We start from the raw sequence: 22,033 nt of genomic DNA on the forward strand, positions 1-22,033 counted from the left end.
CTGACAGTGGGAAACCTGCTTAAGAGGTTCTCCACCTCTCTCTCTGCCCCTCCTCTGCTCATGCTCTCAGTCTCTCTCAAAATAAACATACCTTAAAAATATATAATAAAGAAAGGCAATCTAACGTTCAGGATTTCTGTCCTTCCCTCCTGCAGTTAAATAGAAGTGTTTATTTACAAACTCCATTATTTTGTATTTAACTTTATTGGCTCTCCTATTACAGCCTAGTGATAGTATAAATTTTCTTGTTCCTCTGTGAGGCTGATGTCAAAACAGTTAGCATCAGACTGTCTTCAGGAAACTCCAACATAGATTTCAGAAATAGTAATCATCTGAACAAAAATAAGATTGTTTTCTGATACTCAGTGTTCTATTTGTGACTGAGGACATCAAAAATTTTAAATGTTTGCAGTTTCAGGGCACCTGGATGGCTCAGCTCATTGAACACCGGGCTCTTGATCTCAGTTCAGGTCATGATCTCAAGATTCATGGGTTCGAGCTCCAGGTCAGGCTCTGTGCTGCTTGCTTTGGATTCTGTCTCGGCCCCTCCCTGCCTCAAAATAAACAAACTTAAAATTTTCTAAATAAAAATAAATAAACTGTATGCAGTCTGGGGCACCTTAGTGACTCAGTCAGTTATGTTTGCCTTTTGATTTTGGCATAGGTCATGATCTCACGGTCTGTGGGATCAAGCTCCACACTGGACCCTGCACGCTGACAGTAAGGCCTGCCTGGGAGTCTCTCTCCCTCTCCCTCAGCACTTCTACTCTACTCATGTGTGCTAAAAGTAAAATAAATCTTTTTATTAAAAAATAAAAATAAAGGGGTGCCTGGGTGGCTCAGTTGGTTAAGCACCCAACTTTGGCTCAGGTCACGGTCTCGCAGTTTATGAGTCCAAGGCCTGCATCAAGTTCCACTCTCTCAGCTCAGAGCCTACTTCTGATCCTGCCTCCTCCTCTCTCTCTGCCCCTAGCCCTCACTTATACTCTCTTTCTCAAATATAAACTAACATTTAAACAGTAAATAAATACAAATATAATGTATGCAGTATTACAGGATAAGAGATGTGTTTGTGCTTTTATTATAAATTCAAAGGTGTAAAAAGTGACTTTAGATAAGTCAAAGGAATTGTAAGCAAACATTAATTTACTTTGTGGGTGTCAAAGAGCAGAGCACACAAATGAAGCACGGACTTCCAAAATATTTCTACTTAAATAGTAAATAGAGTGTAAAAGCAGACTTTTATCTTGCTAAATGATGTCTCAGGAATAAAATTAAGGAGTCTCCTTATCTGAATGAAATATTACATATTACTATGCAAAATCAAACCATTATGTTTTTCTTTCTGAAGGTCCAGAAGATGAAACGATGGCTAACGGCAGACAACCAAATTCTAGATGCCTCAACTGATGGCTCCAAAGACTGTACATTCATGGGTTCTAAAGCCAAATGGAATACTCAAAGAACTATTTTTATTCCCTAAAAGCTCAAAAGAATAGACAAATGGGACAAATCACTGGACTGTTAGGAGATATCCTACACATCTGACAGTTACCACTTTGTACATAGTTTACTTTTTTCCCCGTGTCCCAGGAAAGACAGTGCTGTTTAAAGTGATCGTTGTTCAAACAAGAAGTCGGTAGCAGAGGCACTCTGAGGCATAGTTTATAACTTCAACAATATTATTAATCACATACTCATAAAAATTATGGCTCTCAGTTGTAGACAGGGAATTGAAAATGACCTCCACCAAAGTTCACGAGGTCCCTTCTGCATGGGAAATCACCACCAGGCCACAGAAAAGACGACCCCTAGGAGCAGCTTTCTCCTGACTACCTGCTGTTTCCAAAACACTGGCCAGACATTAGCTGCACACACTGCCAGGATCAAACAGAGGCCAAAAGTCACCGCTTATTTCATGGGGACTCAGAAATTAACTTTAACCAAGTCACATTTTTGCTCTCAAGATTTTTTATTCTAACAAAAGCTCACAATCCGCTTAGGAAAAAAATCATTTGAACAACTAAGCAGTGATCCAACACGATAGTAAATTGTCCTTCAGAAAACAATCTAAGTCCTCTGTCCTTTAGAAATGTATCCGATGAGTAATATATCATCACAAATGCATCTGTTTTTAGTCCTTACATAAAATTCCTTACCTTTGGGGAAAGGGGACACATGCTTCCCTTCCCCTATTTTTTAAACTTTTTATTCTGGAATAATTTCAGAACTATAATAATCTCATAAAATAGTAGGAAGAATTACTGTATATCCTTTACCCCAAATATTTCTTTATTCATTTATCATTCATATTTTTCTTCTCTTTACACACACACAACTCTTCTTAAACGTCTGGGGGTAAGTCAAAGACAGGATGAACTTTACTTCGGTTATTTCCTAAAACCAAGGAACAGTCACTCACCTCATCACAGTACAATGTCCAGATCTGGAAAGAACACTGAAAACAATATCATCATCTAATCTGCAAACCTTGTTCAAATTTCACCAACTGTCTCATTTATGCCCTTTACAACAAAAGAAAAACATTTTTTTTTCCGTTCCAGGAACTCATCCTGCATTTAGTTGTCACATATCCTTGGTTTCCTTTGATCTAGAGTAGTTGATCCATTTTCGTGTTTCTTGACCTTGACACTTTTGAAGAGTACAAGCCATTTATTTTGTATACTGTCTTTCAATGTGGTTTGTCTGCTGTTTCCTCATGATTATACTCATATACATTTTGGGGAAGAACATCACAGAAATGATGTGCTATTTTCAGCGCATCATACCTCAAGAGGCAGGAGATGTTGGTATGTCCCATTACCAGTGATGCTAACTGTGATCATTTAAGTAAATTGCTAGGTTTGTCTATTTCAAAGATGTTATAGGTCCCATTGTAATTAATTAATATCAGCTGGGCATATACTACGAAACTATGCAAATACCTGTTTCTCGTCATATTTTCACCCACTTTTCTTAGCATCCATCATTGATGAGTCTTACCTAAACAATTTGGTGTTTGCCCAATAGGGATTCTTCTACATTTATTACTTAAAAGTCTGCTGTAGAGAAGAGCTGTGCCTCTTCCCTCCTTTTCTTTCTTATCTGCTTATGTCAGTATGAACCCACAGACTCTTGTCTTATTCTAGGGGCTTTAATCCATTGCTAAGATTGTTTATTTTGTTGCTGACATTTTCCCAGGTTAGCCCATGGGAACCCCTTAGAGCTGGCTCGTAGGTCTTTCTGACATATCATCCCTGAGTACTTGACTAGTTTCTTATACAAGATGAATCAGGCTCATCCTACACTCCTCCGGAAATCAGCCATTTTATCACAGAGTAGCAGTTACATTTATGAGAAAACAGTATTTAAAAAATAAGGTCTGGGTTCTTGGTATGCTCATTGCTATGAGTGTCTGTTTCCATTACCTCTGAGCACACCAGGGGTTCTCAGTTGAGGGGGATTTGCCCCTCTCCCTCATGACGTATGGCAGTGTCTGAAAATACTGGGTTGTCACAATTGAGGAAATCCTGTCTTTTAGCTGGCAGAGGCCAATGGTGGTGATAAACACCCTACAATGCAAAAACAGCCCTCCTTTCCCCCCACACACAAAAAAATGTCTACCCCAAAATGTCAATAGTGCTAACAGAAACCCTGAGCTACAGAATTAGTGTACAAACACACATGTGCACAGTGCCATATTTACACAGTTATTTTTTGATGTATGTTAAAAGGCATGAGTTTACACGAATACCTCCAATTTCAACTCAACACCATAGGACTTATTTGGAATGGAAATCCTCATCCATTTTCCCATTTGTAACTTCTTTCTCTGACAACAAGAAATATCACTCATCTTATCCACAATCCATGTATTTATTTCCTCAGTCCCAGAACATACATAAACTGGTTTCGGAACTGCTAACCCATGAACTCAGAAAAACAAACCTACTAACTACAGTTCAATGTTTGTTTATACTGGTTTTAGCTTGAGGATATCCAGTCAAAATATGGTTAGAAGTTATTTAAAGCTACCTTCTCTCTCTTTCTCTCTCCCTGCCTTCCATCAGCATGATTATATTATTCATAAAATTCTGTCCACTGTTGGTATTCCATTTAGGGCTTTTCCCCCAGAATGTTTATAATTTTATTTTGAAATATTAATGTCAGAATTCTGAAAGTATAATCAAAGAAGCCTCTCTTCTTCATCCCCTGTACTGTTTCCCATCCCACAATCGCTTCTACCAGAAGAGGATCTGGGAGGTACACCCTAGAGGTCCACCATCTTATTAGCTCTGCTCTGTGTACATGTGTGTGTTTCCACAAATAAGCAGAAACATATATATTCTTATTTCCCTGAATCATCCACCAATCTCTAGTCTGTTTTTCCTTTAATAAGGGAAATGCTACTTTTTAGCTTAGTAAATGGCCACCTTGGTATCAACTACATTGCCCATCTTCCTAGCAGGTAGGTATGAGCACGTGATTCAATGCCAACAGGATGGGAGCAGAGATAAAGGGTGCTTTCTAGGTTATGTCCTGAAAAAAAATAAATGGGTGTGAACTGTCCTTGCCGCCTTCCTGCTGAGGCCGGATGATGGGCATAAAAGCAGCCACTTAGGAGCCCCCAAAAGAAAACCATCTGCTGTGAATCCAAGAATCTCCCTACCAGCACCTGACAATCTCCTTTTGGGACCATAACATGGGAGATATATTAAATTAAATCTTTCTTAAGTCACTGTATTTTTCATTCTGTTATAACTGCTTAGACTATAGCCTAACTCTGAAGGCCCTCAGGTGGGAAGAGGACTGAGCATTCCAGAAATGAAACCAATAGTGAAGTGTGGGGGGATCGGGGGGCAGGGGGGAAGAGCATGAAACAAAGTAGTGTAAATGACCAAAGAGTCACATGAGGGCAATGGGGAAACATTAAAGTGCTATACATGAAGTTTTATGCTGTCCATGCTGGAGAATGGATTGGTGCAGATAAAGAGTATTCACAGACAACCTGTTCAGCTAGAACCTGGGCCACAACACACATAGTTGGAGTATGAAATGGCATGCTGAAGAAAGGAAACAGAGGTTATTTAGATGAAGTTACAGACCCAGCCCCCTCAGAATGCCTCAGAAACCACTTTTCTGAGCCCAAGGGTTCACCTTCCTACCAGGTTCTTCAAGGGTTCTGCCTCCATCACCAGGAGGATTAGCTTCTCTGGCCATTTCTCATCCTTGGAACATTAGCTGACCGATGTCAGCTACTGAACATTAGCTATTCTTACCTCCCCCCAAACACCTCTTCCAACTCTCTTCCAGGCCACTCCACAATGTTTTCTGAGTTTGCTCCTTCATGATTACCAGTCACATCTATTGAGGGTTCAGAATTTTCAAGGAACATTCCATCCACCTCCTTGCCTCACTGAAAACCTCAGTGAGCTCAAGGACCTACCTGACTTCTCTAACAACCTTCACATACCTCCTTGAGATCCACGGGCACTTCTACAACATTGCCTCCTCTAATCCTTGCAGAAGCTTCCATTTCCTTGAGGCTTATTTTAGCTGGCCAAAAAAGTCTTCCCCAATTCCCTGCCATCTATCAACATCCTTTTAACAACCCAATATTCGCTGTAGAATTTATGTCACCTGGCTCAGGCCCTTCCTTCCATTCTGAACTCATGTCACCACGTTTATGACGCAGGCAACATCCTTGCCACTCAGCTCTTAGGATCTCATTTCAAATCACCTATTCTTTCACTTTAGCCACCTAGTCCCAGAGTTAACCCCTGAAATCATCCAGTGTTCACTAGGTGCACCATATTCAAAACCACCAATTCAAAATAAATTGCTTTCCAACTGCAACCTCCCATCTTTCCACCTCATTTTCCAAGAGCTTTGCCTGGACCAATACTGAAACTTTCAATCTAGACTATGAGAAATTCTGTAAGTCACCCTTGTGAAGAGTTAATGATACAAAATACAAAAAGCAAGATAATAAAGAGACATAAATAAAAGCAATGTGTAAACTCTAACTGGACCATTGGTGGGGTTAAAAAATAAAAAAGACACTAGCAGAATTGAGGAAACTTGAAATATGGACAGTACATTGGGTGATATTGTGAGATTCCTGTCAATTTTCTTTGGTGTAACATTGGTATTGTGATTTTGTAGGAAAATAATCTTACTTTTAAGATCCATGTTGAAATATTTAGGAGTCATACATCATGATGTCAGCAACTTTCTTTCAAATAGTTGAGGAAAAACACAAGGAGAGAAGGGAGAGAGGAGAAGGAAGAAGAACGAGGAGGAGGAGGAGGAGGAGGAAGGAGAAAGCAAAAAAAAGTATAAAGAAGAGATGGAGAGAGAGAGGGAAAGATGTAGAAGAGTTTAACAATCTAGTGAAGAGCATAGACGGGTGCAAGGTACTCTTCATTCACTTTTTCTGTAGGCTTGAAAATACCTGGAATAAAAGGCCTGTGGGCAATGTATCAAGAAAAAAAATCTTCTGATAAATCTTTTGAGATATAGATAGATAGATAGATAGGGATAGATCTCAATCTCATGTGTATACATCCTCATCTTTGTGCTCATCCAAACACAATAAAGATACGTTAGGACGGGAAGGTGGCCTAACTAATGGGAGGCTGCACCACACACTACTCGGCAAATCGCCTCTCTATTTAACAATACATATAGACAGGCCTTCAAGCACCGGCTGTGCCGTGACTTATTGTGAGGATGCACAGTAATTTATCCAGTCATTCATCCATTTGGTGGACATCATGGTTGATTACAATTTTGGCTACTTTAAACACTGCTGTCACAAATGTCCTTGTAAATATCACTTCACAATTCAGTCTTTTAACTCTGAAGGAGAGATTCCTGAAAATTGAATGACTGGGTCAGAGAATGCACTTCTATTTTAACATCTGACACCAGATTATTTTTCCAAAAGACAACAGTGAATCATACTCCAAACACGCCTGAGGGTGCCCACCCCTATATCCACCTCCACAGTGAGGGATCAGTCTTTTAAACAAAAATGCTGCCACTCTCGGGAGCCGTTTGAAGAAAACACAAAGTGAGGTACTCTCAACAGGGTCCCCTGTAAGAGTCACCTAAAGCAGTGCTCATATTACTTCCAAAGAACCAAATGCAGAGGTGGGAAAAGAAAACTGCCCCCCCCCCGACCCCACATATGAATTCCCACCGTGTTTCTTTACTTCAGTATTATGGCATCTATGAATGTATGTTCCTTCTGTACGTTTCATACCAAGTTTACCAGAAACTCGCTGAAAGAGGGTTACTGTCACTCATTCATTAATTCATTCAACAAATATTTATTACTCACTGACCATATGTCGGGTACGGTCAAGCCCTAGTAATACACAAGTGAACAAGATAAACACCATCACTGCCCGCATGCACCTAATTTTCTTATGGGATAACCCAACATTTAGCGATCAGTCAGACAACTAATATTTTAATTACAGGTATGATAAATGCTTTGAAGAAGCAGAACAGCATGCAGTGAAAACAAGTAACCCAGCACATAGTACCAGAAATGACCCAACATGGGCTTTCAATGTTGTTTATCTATGGATTCATCAATTTCACACGTCAGTGATTGACTGATAATGACTCATGACATACGATCTTTAAATATGTGGTTTGACAACTGTAATGAGAGCAGGACCAAAGATAGGAACTAACGGTACTGAGCTGGTACTGCTCCAAGCCTTATGCGTACCTAATGTCAGTTCATCTTCACGACTAACTTACAGAGCGGAGGCTAATGCTCCATTTTTATTTTTTTAATGTTTTTATTTATTTATTTGGGGGGGGGCGGTGGAAGAAGAGAGGACAAGAGGCAGAGGGGCAAAGAGAGAGGGAGACACAGAATCCAAAGCAGGCTCCAGGCTCCAGGCTCCAAGCGCAGAGCCCCATGCAGGGCTCAAACTCACAAACTGTGAGATCATAACCTGAGCTGAAGTTGGATGCTGAACCAACTGAGCCATCCAGGTGCCCCTAATGCTCCATTTTCAAATGTAGAGTATGAGATGCAGAGAGACGAAGTAACTTGACAAAAATCACATAGTTACTAAAAAATCACATAGTCAGGACAGGATAGGAACCTAGGCCCCTCTGATTTTTTCCTATTATATGAGACTGAACCAAGGTCTTCTCAGATTAGGCCTGGGAAGATCTAGTTGCTCAATAAAATACATTTTATTTTATATATGATATATATAAAGTTGGGAGAATAATAGGAAGCCTGCTACTCTGTACTTAAGCTACTTAATTTAAAAATGTGGTTAACTGGTGAAAATACATACATATATACACATACATATATATACACACATATATACAAAAATATAATGTATATTAAGTAAGTAAATTTAGTGGCAAACATTCATTTAAATATAAAAGATGAGAAGTGCACTCTATAAATATGAAAGAGTATTCCTTTCAAAAGCCAGACAGGAAAATACAACACTAATATTTTGACAAACGGCCCATATGCCATGGCACTACATTACATCAAAGTTTAATGGAGATGTGATTTGACAAAATATTCTTACTCAAATTGACTATCTCAGATTCATGAATTTACCACTCAAGCTCATTAGAACAAACCTGAAATTAATAAAAATCTAACACTTCAACAACCACAATAAAAATTACAAAGATATTGGTGGGGGGAGAAATCTAGAAAACTGTTACAAATACTTTGAAGGCCTCTGGGGATACTATTCCCAAGTACCTTGTTTATGTCTGTGTGTGTGCGTGTAGTTAAACACACAGAAACAAACACACACCCAAATTACATGTGTGTTCCAAACGTGCACTAATGTCATTTTGGGGAAATACTATTTCTAAGGAAAATAAACTGCTCCAGGCCTACTTAACCAATGTAGAGAGAAAATAAGTAGCTGCTACGTATAATAAAACATGGCAGAGTTTAAAAACCAGTAAATACTCCCCAATTAAGGCTAAAAAAGAACTAGAGCATGAGCTACAATGGGAAGAGGATTTTTGAAATTTGTGTAAGCCTTGGATACTGAGGTTACTGATTTTATTTTTAGGTTCACTGGAGAACTTACTGCTGTCCTTTCATTGACAGAGGTGAGTCACCAGCACACGGTCACTGGTTGCTTGTTAGTTAACAAAAGGGAAGAAAACAGAGTGACTGTAAAAGGGAAGGTAGGGAAGAAGTTTCTCTAGGCCAAACAAAGAAAAGCTGGAAGAGAAAAATGATTAAAAGTAAGGATTATATGACTTAATTGCCATATATTAAAACAAGAAGAGAGGTGCCTGGGTGGCTCAGTTGGTTAAGCGTCTGCCTTCGGCTCAGGACATCTCACGACTCGGCCTGTGAGTTCATGCTCCACGTCAGGCTGCGCGCTGACAGCTCAGAGCCTGGAGCCTGCTTTGGATCCTGTGCTTCCCCCTTCCTTTGCCCCTCCCCTGCTCACATTCTGTCTCTCTCAAAAATAAACATTAAAAAAACTTTTTTTAATGAGCAGGGAAAGGAAAATATGTAAAACTGGAGTCACTAAATTGTCCTGGGTCACTACTGTACAGTTGTACAAACTGTTCACTGCACTATGGCACAGGGTCAAGGGTACAGAGTAAGGGTTTGACACGCTCCACTACTAAGCTGGGCTCTCTGTCTCAGGGCCGGATGCGCCCAGAGAACAGGGCACTTTTCCTAATTCACACAAAGTTGTAGTCCCCTTGCCAGGCCTTCTGACCTACAGGTTGTGTCCACTCGAAGGGAAGCCTTTTGAAATTACATAAAAGCTCTATATGGGCTTGAGAGGAGCTAAGTAATCATACTCTACCAACATTCTACCCCCCCCAGCCTCCAATTCCAGCCTCTCAGCTCCACTGTTGTATTAGTCAGCCATGAGAAAGAACAAAACAATACGGCCAGTCCTTCCTATGGAATGTTCGTAGGCCGACACTATTCACTCTTAATTCAAGGTGAACTATATTTACACTTTAAATTTGATGTTAAACTCCATTATTCTAAAGTTGATGATAATTTATGTTAGACTAAAATGAAATTATTTTTTCAATACCAATACAACTTATTTCAGTTGCTAATACAACTTACAACATAATTTACTCTTTAAGGGGAGTAAGTATAACTTTGCTTTACTAATTTAAATAAAATGGCTGTGGGGTGCCTGGCAGGTTCAGTCAGTGGAGCATGCAACTCTTGATCTCAGGGTTGTAAGTTAAAGCCCAGATTAGGTGTAAAGATTACTTAAAAATAAAATCTTTAAAATAAACAAATCAATAATTTGTTTCAGTTGTCATTCTGCATTCTATATAGGCCGTAGGATCGGACTCTGTTAGACATTAGAACTGACCTCTACATACGTGAGGCAACACAATTACATTTGCTAGACGACATTTTATAATTTGCTCTAATTTATAGACACAAAGGGCTATTCCCTCACTCTCAAACTAGTCACCCATAGGTCACTATATTCTATAGCACCATACTTTTAAGCTTCATACTTCAAAACATCATCAGAAACAACTAAAGACAATAAGAGTTAATTTGCTGCACTGGCCAATCAAAGACTTCAGAATACAGAACCATTTTCCATACAATCCATACCTATCAAATACTAAATGCTTGTCTAGGAAAGATTAGGCACTGTAAGGTTATGAAAGAATTTAAGGTATAAAGTACAGGGCTGACAATGAAAACGAAATACCTACTCTTAATTAGTATGTCTAATTCCAGCTTTACTTCTGTTTAAATACATAGTAAGCACATTTTCTACTGAATTCTCTAGTTACCACCTCTTCAAGCTGTTTTCCAGACTAGGACACCACGTATAATACCAAGACATCAAATACTTGTTTTTACCTCGAATAACATAATTATCCAGTGCATCTTCCATTCTCTTCAGTGCTTCAGTTCTATCAGAGCCGTATGCGACGAGCTACAAGCAAACAAACAAAAAACAATTTACATGGATAGGTATCAGTCTATATAAAAGTCAAACAATCCATCCTAATAAAAATCGATACACTTAACAGGCTTCCTAAAACATCTTCTGAAATGTCACAATAGTTCAATTTCTAATATAAAGTATGTCAATTAAGATTTTTAAACTCAATAAATACCAGAACCAAGCAATTTCAGACTTTTCTCCTACATTCACTATCACAGAAAAGAGCCATTTGAGATAAACAATGTAACAAAAATAAGCATAAGAAGTTTAAAAGGAAAGATCAAAATGTGAACATTTGGGGTAGAACATAAACATCGGGATAGTGAAGGAGTAGGCAAGATATGTTTTTCTCTCCCTACGAAAATGTCACTTCCCTGCATAGCTAACTTTTATACATAACATAGCAAAGAAGCCAACTGTTTCTGTACTTCAAAATCAGAAGGGTCTTACTGTTCTGTATGATTTTGTGCCTATTTACAAGAAACTTAAACAAATTAGCAATTAAATACAAGCAATAAATCATACTGTTGCTAATTTGCTTGTTAAAACAAAACCTTACCTACTCATAAAGTGTTTTTCTGACCATTACTTTAGTCAGCCTGTAATTTACAATTACTTTGGTACATTTCATCAGCTCCTCCATATCAAGCCAGGATGAAAGTTTATTTGCACGCTACTTTTCTGAACAGAAATGTACTCATCAAAAAAATGAAACCACCTCTGTTAAAATCTATTATATTTTTTGTTTATTTTTAAATTAAATAGCACTTCTCCAACAAATGAAATACCTAATGTTCACTTTAATGATGTTACTATAAACACTTAAGTGAAAAAAAGAAAAAGAAAAAAATAGTTTGCTTACTGCAAATACATAAAAGTACTTGGGGTAGAAAACCATCTGACAAAGGGTTTTTAGTGTCTAAAAAAAAAATGCTTCATTGTAGGTCTAACACTTCAGGGAAAACAGGGTTTTCTAAAAGAAAACCCCACATTTTTTTTGTTTTTTTAACATTCATTTTTTGAGAAAGAGCAGGCGCAAGGAGCGGTGGGGCAGAGAGAAAAGGGGACAGAGGATCCAAAATGGGCTCTGTAGTGACAGCAGAGAGCCCAACGCAGGGCTCGAACTCACGAACCAGGAGATCATGACCTGAGCCAAAGTCAGATGCTCGACCAACTGAGCTGCCCTGGCGTCCCATGAGATTCCTGGTTTTAACTATTGCAGTCAGAATCCCACATTTTTATGAGATTTTAAGATTCTAAAGATTTTGAAAGATCTAAAAGTTTGAGCAGCATTGTTAATGTATTTTGGAAAGTCAAATTTGAAAAGACAGGTAAGCAAAAAGACATCTTCTACTCTTACACAAAATTTAATCATGTACAATCACCAAAAATATTTAGTGATTCATAAAAACTGAAAAAAAAAAAAAAAGGGTAAAAAAGTATGCCAGAAAACATGACCTATCACCTCAACTCCTTGACATGGCCTGCCATCCATACTTCTACCTCAGGTTATTTCTAGGGATGACCAAGTAACAACATAATTCATCCTCACTGTATGGGCTGCGTTGAAGACACTGGTTAAAAAACTTTATTACTGTTGGGGGAGGGGATCATCATTTGATTTGATTTGGGAAATGACTGACTTGATTGTGGAGTGTTATAAAGTAACACGTTGTTGAAATTTCTCAAGAGAAAGAAAACCTGTTCTGCTTTCACTTTTCTATCAGTGCATAATTACTTGTTTAATTATACAGCACATGATTCAGAGAAAGGCTCAATTTCTGTTTTTCTTTTTAAATAAATACTTCCACTGTCTTTTCAGAAGAAAAATGAACGAAGCCATTAAGAAATCGAACTAACTTTTGAAATCATTGGATCATAATAAATGCTGATATCACTTCCTGGTTGGATGCCGCTGTCAACCCGGACCTAGGAGAAAGAAAGAAATGAAAGTAACTTCATTTTGTGCAGCTATTTTTCTAACGACAAATTTAATTTCTAAGGAGCAGATGGATGATTTAATCCAAGTAACATTTCAGCTTCTGGAAAACAGAAAACCAACCTAAACCATATACAGACCAAAGTACCTTGATCTGTTATAATATGCAGCATAACGCATTTTTTTCTCACCCTAAACAAAGGAACTAAGAAACTGCAAAAAAAAAAAAAAAAAAAAAAAAAAAAAAAAAAAAAAAAAAAAAAAAAAAAAAAAAAAAAAAAAAACCAACAATAACACTTTATACATCACTGTCCTGGGATGCATTTGTAGCTATTTGATGGTGTCTACCGACTGAAGCATGGCACAAATGACGCCCTTCCCAGGGACACTCTCCACTGTACCCTCCGACAGCTCCAGGGAGGACCCGGTCAGGCCATGGAGCAGGGCTCCAGAGTTCTGCTCAGCAGCTCCGCGGGAACGCTGGTCCTGTGACTTTCATGTCTGTAACACTTCCCTTTTTTTGCCTTACCCTCTCAACTGTACGTTTTTTCTCTGTTACTGTTAGTCCCCAGAGACTTTAATGTTTACACAGCTTTTCTCATAGCTTTGCTTTGTAAGGACACAGCCCCAATTAGAGTTCTGATTTTGCAATTTTCATGGGGGAAAAAAAATAGCCCAAGTTCAAAATATTCTTTTGAAGAGCCCGATTGCTGTTAACCAGCCAACGAGTTAGTTAGTACATCGCTGATTCTTGTTTTCATCTCCCAGTTTGATACCAGCAGTAAGGCACAGAGGTTAGCCATGTAAAACTTTTTAAATGAGCAGTTGCTGAGGACGAAATATTTATTAAATCATTGTGCCTAAGTTTTGGAATCTGAGGTATTTAAAAGCTAATCAAAATACTTAAGACTGTCAGGCATGTCCTAGGGGTCTTGAAGATAGAGGAATTTAATCGAAGCTGCTAGAACAGCAGGACTTTGATGCCCAACACTGTAAAGGGATGGGAAGAGAAGACTGGAAGCTCACGTGGCTCTTCACCTGTGGGAAGAAGCCTCCTAATAAACAGCAGCTCATCTGTCTGCAGCAAGGCAGAAAAAGGTCAACACAGCGACTGTTAGGCCTTTAATATTTTAATTTAGGCAATTATCAAGGGACCACATGTAGAACCTCTTGTCTAGGGTATCCACATGAGGGTATGATGATGGCTTTATTATACGGTGACATCAAAAGATAAATGCATAGTTTCAATCTCTTTTAAAACACACACACACACACACACACACACACACACTACTTTTATTCTCTTTATAAGGTTTTAGAAGATAACACTATAACAAACCCAGAATGCTTTCATCTCTGTTTGCAAACACAAAAGTATGGTTATTTGTATTTACATTCGCATTCATATATGAAAATCTTAATTTTAAATGACAGTCACTCAGCACATTTAAAAATATCCTGGCTTTCTATTTTCTGAAAACATACTTCAGTGCTATGAAATTCACAGTGTTTATAAAAACTAGAAAAGAATTAATGGGGCAGCTGTGAAAGCAATAAAATCATAATCTACCCTCTCTCCACATTTAAAGAGCCCCCAAACGGCAGCCAGCAACCAATTCACATAGCAGAAAAGAGCCTTCTGCACTTGCATTTTCTTAATTTTAGTAGCAAAAAGTTAAAGAGCTCATTTTACCACCATGTATTATATAAAACCAGAGCATGCTTGCTAAAGCTGTGTTTCCAATTGAGATTGGTATAAGTTCTAAAATGTTCAGCTTTCAATATATCCTATTTGCTACATAAACTGCTACAAGCCAACTGTGAACTTTAACATTGGATGCACTGGTAAATAACATAGACCATACATACTATTTGTTACACTCTTCTATAGTTCATAGTTTAAAATTTTAGTCACCTTGAACACCACCATCCTGAAAGTTGTTACCTAGGGCTCTTAGATAGAACTGCATCATTTACTGAAATTATGATCACAAGAAGGTATATCACTTTAATTTAAAAATACATAGGGTAAAATCAAGAGGTATACTTAATCAACACAGGTCTCTACAGCAAATCAACATTTCCAATTTAAAACTGTAACAAAGCATAAAGACTCTGACTTATAATTTCCTGCGAATGTAGCTTTTTTCAAGTGACCATCAGCTTTTTTTATTTCTAACAATGAATTCAAAGTCAAATTAAGTTGACATTCCCCGACGGAAACAAAGGCTGTACACAAAAAATATATATATCTTAGCTTGTGCACTCAAAGCTTTAAGAATAAAGTCAAATGGAATCATAACCAAATTTCTGAAAACAAAATTACAGTCTGAAAATACCAAACTTATAAAATGTAGTGATCAAAGACAAAAAAAAAAAAATCTTCATCAATGCCATCCATACGAGTAATTTGCAGGTTTAAAGAAGCAAGTGAAAAGTACAAACTGTTAAGTTAACCCTCAAGTATGTATTCCTGTGACCAAAAAGGGTACTAACTGGAGAGAGTTTCCTAAATTAAAACTGATCTAGTTAAAGAGGAAAGGAGGAAACACCAACACCAACACCTAGGCACCTGTGTATTGAGGGTCTCAAGCCATTGCTCAGAAACCCCTAGCGTAATTTACATGTCTTTCTTCTGTACCAACAGTGGACCGTGTGAAACTATCAGCCATCTCCCACCCTTCATGCTCCATTCACCTCTCCCCCTCAGTCCAACTCCCAGCCCGCCATGTCTACCTGACAAGTGACAGCCCAATCTGATTAAATGCTTCCAAGGGAGGGGACTCGTGGGCCTCCATGACAGGCCAAAAGTGATCACCATGGAGATACATAATTACAGCTGTCAACGCATCTACTGTCCTGCTGACATCAATTTGATTGCTCCCAGCAATAATGATAGACAAAGCTTGGTGTGCACTCTCCCGCACCCAATCACTTTATCTATTCCTTGGTCCATTTAGCTGACATGCAACATTCACACAAGCAAATAACAGCAGTAAGCAGAACATTTAAGGCATTTTAATTGTTTTTTCTTTCTATGGATGGCTCACGACTGCAAATGTTATTACATAAAACTCCTGCTGCAGCATTAATTGAAGAAAGATTTGGTGGGACAAAGACTGTAGGGGGTATAGTTTGTCCATTATCACTTGTACTTTCAACAGGTCTCACGTTTGAAAATTGCAAATTGCAAAAACTTGCAAGGGCAAAATGTTTGACATCCTGTTAGCTATTACAACATGGTGAAAACTTCTAACAACTAGAGTAATCATTATGAATTCTTATTTAATACTTTTTTCTTTGATTAAAAAAATGTTTAGATATGTCCCTATGATACTGGTTTTCTCATCTGCTATTTAACGTCACATAATGCCTGTTAAATCTTTACAATTTTTTTTCTGCCTTCAGGCTTTGAACACAGCATGGAGTCTCCCAGCCTAGAAAGGGTCAAGTCTCTTTAGAACGCATATGGGCAAAAACAATTTAAAAAGTGAAATAAATCATATATCCAATAACATCTTCAAATTTAGAATTCTTCCTGTAATCTTTCACCATCTTCCTGCCAGTGATGAGACTGAATAATCATATTCACAGATGGTCCAGCCTTGTCATCCACTAGTTAACGTGTCATATATATATGCACTTATTACCTTGATTAAGAAAAAGGGTACGCCCTTGTTCTTTTCATGCAACAAAAACTATTTAAAGAACACCTATTAAATACAGAAGAACTATGAATTAAGTGGACAGTGATCACTCATCTTTAACTGGTAGAAACAGGTACTTCATAAAGTCCGTGACACTTAATAGAACGAAGCACATTTTTCTTAATCCATTTCAATCAAGAGGCTGAATTTGTGCTAGAATTTCTTGACATCTGACTATAAAGGGAAGCTGGGTTAGATTTAATGAAAGGATTAAAGTAACACAGATTTTCCCATCCTTAGGATTCTGTGATCTTTCTCATTACAATTTTCAAAAGAATTGGGAACATTGTAAACTATCATTTATTCAGAAGTCAGATGTCTCTAGACTTCCCTGTGACAGGAGTTCTAACTTTCCTACATATCACCAAGCACAAAATGTTTTTTAAAAAAAAATAACAAAAAACTGATTTATGCATGAATTTCACTTGTCCTTCTATTTATACCCTTTGGTGTTGACATGCTTTAACATAAAAGTAGGACATAAATCAAGATTTTAACCCTCACATGGCTCTGCAGCTTAATGACTTACCCCAGGTAGATGTATTGGTTCTTGGTATTGAGACAATCTCCCAACGGACGGTAAACCAAAAGACTTGTAGGGGTCCTGCAGGTTCAAAGGAAAGGAAGCACAGCCTTTGAAATATAAATCAGCAAAGTAAGGTTAAATATTTATACAATGGAGAAGCATTTATAGATCTATTTTCAACACACAGTATTTACCAAATCACGATTTCATAAGACTACTGTCTTACACTCACTCTAGATAACTTAGAGAAGTATTTAAAAATTAAACAGAAATTTAAGCAGAATTGAGCCTGACCTTAGTCTTACTTTACTGAAATTGGTAAAATTCCAACATTTTATAAATTGTCTTATTAGAATGCCTTGGGCAAAAATAAAATAACGTAGCGCTACATCAAAACATCCTCCAGTTCAGAACAGCAACTCTAGTGCCCTAAATATAACTGTTTTCCTTGCTCTCAAAACACTTCACATATGGCAAAATTGGAGAATTTTGTTTCTTCGAGTAAAGAAACTTTGCATGCACTATTAGATCTGTGCCCCACTTGTAAATACCTTAGATCATCAGAATAAATATTAAATGAGTTTAGTGTCCTAACAATACCACTTAAAATATGATAAAAAGCAGGAACAATAACCAGGCCAAGCATATTTATTCTCAAGATCCTTAAAAAAGCATTTCAAAACAACTTCAGGTGTTCTCAAACACAGGTACTATTAATTTATTTTTTTTTTTGTTTTAACAGACTTTGAATTCTAAAAGCAAAAGATAGTATGTTTCCTTGAATTGTTTTAATCATCAAAAAAATTTTCAGATGTTGGTTGTTTTATGATCTGGTTAATATAGTTATAAAATAATACAAAAGTTTTGGACTGAAAGCTTAGGAGTAAAATTCACAACTAAAATTATGAATGAAAGCTTTGCAATTTAAATTTGAATTGCTACTTTCACGTAATCATAGGAGATATTATTAGAAAATAAACTTGCAAAAAAATTAAGTGGATATTGAATTAATGACTAATGTGTATGCAGGGTAGGCTCTTAGAAACAAAAAGCAAAAAACAGTAACACAGAAATAGATGCTTCTGTTCATTTCAGTATGACTTGAAAACAAGCAAATGAAACAAAAATCATGGTCCATTCAAACACACTGAATAGTTAACAAAAGCACGAATATTTAACGAATGCTTTGTTGCCCCTTAAACTGAGGGGTGGCAATTTTGCCCAGGCACAGAAATACACAGAACTTAAACTTATTCTTCTAAAACTATTTTGTCCACTCTTTTGCCTGGTTTGACTCTCTAACACATGAGCAAACACTGCATATGGGCTACGAAGCCCGAACTTTCCCTGGCTGTTTGGTTTTACCCAGTCCCATGTCTCGGGACACAACCACCGCGCTTCCTCTGAACATCATTCATTTTACCTCAGCATAAACCCGACATTCGACTGCCCAGCCGTTGATGGGAATATCAGCTTGTTTGTGCCTGAGAGGGTAACCCTTGGCAACACGGATCATTTCTTGGACCAGGTCCAGGCCAGTAATGCATTCTGTGACAGGATGCTCCACCTGCAAGGCCAATATCTGCCAGTCAGTAGGTGTAAGAAAAGGGAAATAAACAGAATGGGCAAGAATGATGTCAACAGTTACGGGGGAAAATGAGCTTAATTAAATGTAACATTTAATTATTTTTAACTAAAAAAACTAAGAGAACAAAATTAAACAAGCACAATCTAGTATAAAGCATGATTTAAAAACAAAAACCCAACACCTAAAGAGTATATTGTAAACTATCTGTATTAGTGTCTCAGCTTTTAATTAGATGTCATCCAGCAAAGCTGCCCACTTTCAATTTTGAAACTAATTCTCATCTGAAAATTACATAGTTAGCTGCAATCTTCGGTATGGCTGGTAATCAACTATTCTGCTACACTTAGCATGGCATCCACAGAGGCAGCTTATGATTTTCTGAAGCACTAAGCTAGCCTGGTCTCACCCACTCTCATGCTTTCACTAACCTGTCCTGACAAGCAACCAGATTAGCGTACTCTTACATCAATGCAGCGTAGCAGAAAGGAGCAGATGGACCCCGCAGGTTGTTCTCCCTTCAGACTTACATGGGGGTGCTTAGCATGCACAAGAGCAAAACTGAGCCAGTGAAATCACTCTGCTCTCTCAGCAAATTGCCGATAACTACTTTGGATGATGCTGTCATGGGGATCCCTGGCCTTCCACACTCACACATGGGATACACATGTACAAAAACATGCACCGACATACAGGGATGCTAACAGGGATGCACATCACTGTGAATTTGCCTGACTGCTTACGAGTTCCCAAACTTAACGAAGCTAAAATAAATCCACTTACAGCACTGATAAGGAGCAAATGGTATGTCTCTCATCAAAAACCTTGAATGTTTTAAAAATTTAAATAAAACTTTGGCCACATCTGCTACTTTAAAACCAATTTCTTTTCTCATAAAAATTAAAGCATGTTCCAAATGCACCATAATAGTTTCTTTACCACGACATGTCCAATTTCATAAACTCTGACACAGGAAAAGGTCAATGAACAAACGAATTGTCTTTCCATCTTCAACTACACTAATTGAAGGACAGGACTTAGTCATTATAATAATCTTGAAGCTTATCATAAGCAGACAATGCCATGGTCTTAAAAAAAAAAAAGCTTTGTAAAAATAAACAGATGGCGTCCATAATTAGCTCTGTGTGTGTTAGGGGTTTGTTTACAGTTTCAACAACATTTTAAGACATCTTGACATAATTTTAATGACAAATCATCACTAAAATAAGCATCTATCCTTTGTAAAATAAATGTGACACTAAATAAAGATCTTATTAGATAGTTCAAAAATTAAATTTTTCAAAGAAAATTGTGGTTTTTTGAGAAACAAGATTCTATACGATAAATATAACAAGAAAGGAACAAGCGTAAAGCCCATCTATCACTGCTAGAAATAAATCTGAATGGGAAGGCATTTTAGCGCTCTATTCAAAGTGAGCCTACTATGTGCCAACGCCTTATGTCAATACTATTCATACACCTCCATAGGTGAGAAAACAATTTTAAAAGTGAATGATTTAATTTCCTCCTCTGGCTAGGGCCCAGAAAAGTCTGTACTATATACTAAGCAAACCAATATATATTGAATGAATAAAGGAGCAGCAAATCCAGAGACACATCTAGAGTAACTGGTAAAGGCAGCGCTGGCATTCAGGTCACTCCAGAGATGGTATGAGCTTCCGATTCTCCTCATGGAAAAAAGTACGTAAAAATATGTAGTAAATTAGGGCGCCCGGCTGGCTCAGTCAAGGGAGCATGCAACTCTTAATTTTATGGTCATGAGTTCACGCCCCCACATTGGGTGTAGAGATTACTAAAAACAACAACAACAACAAAGCAAACAAAACTTTGAAAAATGCAGTAAACATAAACAGCTACATAATTAGCTGCTGTTGTCTTATATAAAATGCAGCATTATGAAAGTTCAAAGACCCAAATTCATTGTAAGGCTGTTTACCTTAGAAGCCTTCTCTGTAACTGTATAAAAGTATATAAGACCTATATTAAATAAAATCCAAAAATGGACCCACTTTACACCAACTTAGAATTATAGAACAGAAACAACACACTTTACAACCTAAATTAGTGAGCTACAAGCATTCCAAAATAAAATAATTAAGTAGATAACTAGAATAACAACTAGCTGCTAAAGGCAAAATCATTACTTGCAGAACTAAAAAAATAGATCCACTTAGGTTCAAGTATTGTTAAAGAAGTCTTTCTAAACGCATTTTAATAGAATTCTGAAGTTATTCAACTGGCTGTGTGAAACATTTCCTTCAGACCCTGCCTTAGTATTACCAGGAATCTTGTAGGCGTAACATTGTTTAAATAACCATGTGCAGCCCCATTTCTGAGAACTTGGAAACAGGTTCCCCTCGGCATGTCAAACTCAACACTTAAGAGATCAGAACAGAGATATACAAAGAGACAAAACAGCTCGCAGGCCAAAATAAAATTCAATAGAAGTTTTAAAAATACTTTTTAAAAGGGGAAAAATAAAAGAAAGGAGAAGAGAAGGGAGTGAGGATCAATGGAAAGTGAAGGCAGCTAACTGGAACGAAAGGCTATTCAAAGAGAAACTCAAGGACTGGTGTCTGGTAGGCCAACAGTTCTGTCTTGTTCCCTCTAAAAGAAAAATCTACGTAAGTCTAATGCCGATAAACACGTATACGGAGGGCTGTTATGTAGAAGGGGGAAAAAGCCACAAGGTTTCTGTGTCACTTCTATTCAGAAAACACTGACTTCACCTAAGTTAAAATGTTTTTTTAAAGACTCCTCAGACTCATTAATCTGTCTATATGCTCCGGGTTCTCAAGAGGACGGCACTGTACAGCACTTACTTACCCACACGCCGCCTGCTTTTGCACGATATTCTTTGGGTTTAGAATTCCATGGAACACACTTTTAGAAACAATGCCTTTAACACTTAAAACACAGAACTGGATTTCCTTATTGTGACAAACACATTTTTGAGAACCAGGCTTCAAACATAATTTTTCTACCCAACAGAAATGGGACCTAGTTCCAAGAAGTAAATGAATAAGGATTCACTAAACAGTATGATTCTACATTTGAAGGTTAATATCTTGACATTCTAGCATATAAATCTCATGGTTTAGTAAATAAAAGACTTAAACTACCTCCTCCACACACACACAAATTACATATGCAAAAAGAAGGAAAGAAAGACAAGGAAGGAAGGAAAGAAGAGAAAGAGAGAGAGAGAACAAAAGAAAGAAAGAGAGAGAGAGAAAGAGAGAGAGAGAGAGAGAGAGAGAGAGAGAGAGAGAGAGAGAGAGA

At 37.6% G+C, this 22,033-nt stretch overlaps 1 protein-coding gene across 4 annotated transcripts in view; it reads right to left on the reverse strand.

Moving 5' to 3' along the window:
• Positions 1-22,033, reverse strand: part of PCCA (propionyl-CoA carboxylase subunit alpha) — a 403,439-nt gene that overhangs the window by 200,979 nt on the left and 180,427 nt on the right. For all 4 annotated transcript variants that reach the window (XR_003907575.1, XM_029936479.1, XM_029936480.1 and 1 more), the window contains 4 exons: positions 18,569-18,712; positions 17,149-17,223; positions 12,834-12,902; positions 10,886-10,961 (listed from right to left, as the gene is read on the reverse strand). Coding sequence is in view for 3 of the 4 variants with exons in the window: in XM_029936479.1 (XP_029792339.1) it covers positions 10,886-10,961; positions 12,834-12,902; positions 17,149-17,223; positions 18,569-18,712 (364 nt within the window). In the remaining variant the exon portion in view is untranslated. The remainder of the gene's footprint in view (positions 1-10,885; positions 10,962-12,833; positions 12,903-17,148; positions 17,224-18,568; positions 18,713-22,033) is intronic.

The sequence above is a fragment of the Suricata suricatta genome, chromosome 4, assembly GCF_006229205.1.
Source record: "Suricata suricatta isolate VVHF042 chromosome 4, meerkat_22Aug2017_6uvM2_HiC, whole genome shotgun sequence".
NCBI lineage: Eukaryota > Metazoa > Chordata > Mammalia > Carnivora > Herpestidae > Suricata > Suricata suricatta.